This window comes from Octodon degus, unplaced genomic scaffold (genome assembly GCF_000260255.1).
Source record: "Octodon degus isolate 3935 unplaced genomic scaffold, OctDeg1.0 scaffold00113, whole genome shotgun sequence".
In the NCBI taxonomy this organism is placed as follows: Eukaryota; Metazoa; Chordata; class Mammalia; order Rodentia; family Octodontidae; genus Octodon; species Octodon degus.
This window is the reverse complement of record NW_004524689.1, coordinates 3638010-3640098: the sequence shown is the minus strand read 5'-3', so window position 1 is coordinate 3640098 and position 2089 is coordinate 3638010. Positions and strand designations below refer to the sequence as shown.

The 2089-nt window shown below is 59.5% G+C and overlaps 1 protein-coding gene across 4 annotated transcripts in view; it reads left to right on the top strand.

Moving 5' to 3' along the window:
• The window catches only part of Chd5 (chromodomain helicase DNA binding protein 5), a 49517-nt gene that overhangs the window by 26310 nt on the left and 21118 nt on the right, over positions 1-2089 (top strand). For all 4 annotated transcript variants that reach the window (XM_023699541.1, XM_023699540.1, XM_023699543.1 and 1 more), the window contains exons 16-19: positions 461-598; positions 680-801; positions 1304-1477; positions 1818-1959. In XM_023699541.1, coding sequence (XP_023555309.1) covers positions 461-598; positions 680-801; positions 1304-1477; positions 1818-1959 — 576 coding nt within the window. The remainder of the gene's footprint in view (positions 1-460; positions 599-679; positions 802-1303; positions 1478-1817; positions 1960-2089) is intronic.

Below are 2089 nucleotides of genomic sequence, written 5' to 3'. Positions count from 1 at the left end.
GGCTGTCCATCTGAGGCTGGCTGAGTCGGGGGTGGGGAACCTGTGCACTCAGAGGGCTGTCCATCTTTCCTTGTTGGTAGCACCGTTCTTTCTAGGCCCTGTGCTCTGGGCTACAGCTACCCTGCTGGCTAGTGGCTGGTGTCTTCTCCGTCCCTTCTGGGGCCCTTTGAGTCCTTGTGAGGTTCCTGTCCACGCTTCCTTTATTTATTTATGTATTTTTTTATTTGTTTAATTTTATTTTTGAGACAGCTGTCTATAGTTCAGGCTGGCCTTGAACTCACTGTACAGCCCAGGCTGGCCTTGAACACGTGGTGATCCTTCTGCTTCAGCCTCCCAAGAGCTGGGATCCCAGGCATGTGCCACTGCACCCAGCTCTACACCTCCCCCTTGACTCTGTCTCCCCGGACTGTGGTCTGCTCTGCCCCCAGCTGCACCCTCCAGTGCTTCTCTTTCTTTCCAGAAAGAGGTGCAGATCAAATTCCACGTCTTGCTCACCTCCTATGAGCTTATCACCATCGACCAGGCCATCCTGGGCTCCATCGAGTGGGCCTGCCTAGTGGTGGATGAGGCTCACCGGCTCAAGAACAACCAGTCCAAGGTGGGTGGCAGCGGCTGCGGGGCTGGGGCCCTCCTGGATGGGGGCCTTCTGCGCCCCTGACCAGCCTCCCTCTACCCGAAGTTTTTCAGGGTTCTGAACAGCTACAAGATTGACTACAAGCTGCTGCTGACAGGGACCCCTCTTCAGAACAACCTGGAGGAGCTTTTCCATCTGCTCAACTTCCTAACACCTGAGAGGTTCAAGTGCGTCCCCTGGCCTGGAGGGAGGCTGGTGGGATGGGGCGGGGCTGGGTTTGGAGCAGGCAGTTGCCACTTCTAGACCTGCCTGCGGGGTCTTAGCTTCTCAGGGGTAAAATGGAAGCATGAAGCCAGGGCTGGGGTGGGACGACCTGGACCCCACTTCAAGTCTTGTTCTCCCCTACCCATCTTCCTGCCCAGAGTGGGGGTTCTGGGTGAAGACTGCCAATTCCAGAGTTAGAGAGTACTTGGGGCTCTGGTAGACCACCAAGCCTTGGGCCCTCTCAGCCTCAGTTTCCCCATCTGTAATCTGGAAAGCTTTTGTCCAAGGTGGCTTGATGGATGGCACAGAGACAGGGCTGACATTTGGAGTGATGCAGGCTCGGAAGGAGGCCCAGGGCTATGCCTGGGGTCCCTGGCCCCCTTGCCCTGTCTGCACCCGTCCGATCTCCTTGCCATCTGCAGAGGGAGGGCTCCGCCCCGGCTCTTAGCCTGCATTTCATTGCAGCAACCTGGAGGGCTTCCTGGAGGAGTTTGCAGACATCTCCAAGGAGGACCAGATCAAGAAACTGCACGACCTGCTGGGCCCGCACATGCTGCGGCGGCTCAAGGCAGATGTGTTCAAGAACATGCCGGCCAAGACCGAGCTCATCGTGCGGGTAGAGCTGAGCCAGATGCAGAAGTGAGTGGCGAGCTGCGTGCCCCAGAGCCGCCGCAGCCCCATCCCCTGCTCGGGCCGATCTGACCTTCCTGGGCCTCTTCCTGGGCTGGCTGGGAGGGCTTCCCCCAGGTCGCCCCCTGGCTCACCTTTGCGCCCCTTTGTTTTTGCTTCTGCGCTCTGGCAGTGGCCCCAGGAAATCTGCTGGGCGATGCTGGGCCTGCAGCTCCAGCTCTGGGGCTCCTGGCATGCTCTATAAGTGGTGCCCGGCCATGAAGTGCCCCAGGCACTGGGGGGACAGTGTGTGGCCCTCGAGGCTGGTCAGCCCCTGTGCGTCCAGCTCACCTTGCCCTTGCCCAAACAGGAAATACTACAAGTTTATCCTCACGCGGAACTTCGAGGCGCTGAACTCCAAGGGGGGCGGGAACCAGGTGTCGCTGCTCAACATCATGATGGATCTGAAGAAATGCTGCAACCACCCCTACCTCTTCCCCGTGGCTGCCGTGGTAGGCTCCCGCAGGCCCCTGGGTGTCTGCAACCACCCCTACCTCTTCCCCATGGCTGCCGTGGTAGGCTCCTGCAGGCCCCTGGGTGTCTGCAACCACCCCTACCTCTTCCCCGTGGCTGCCGTGGTAG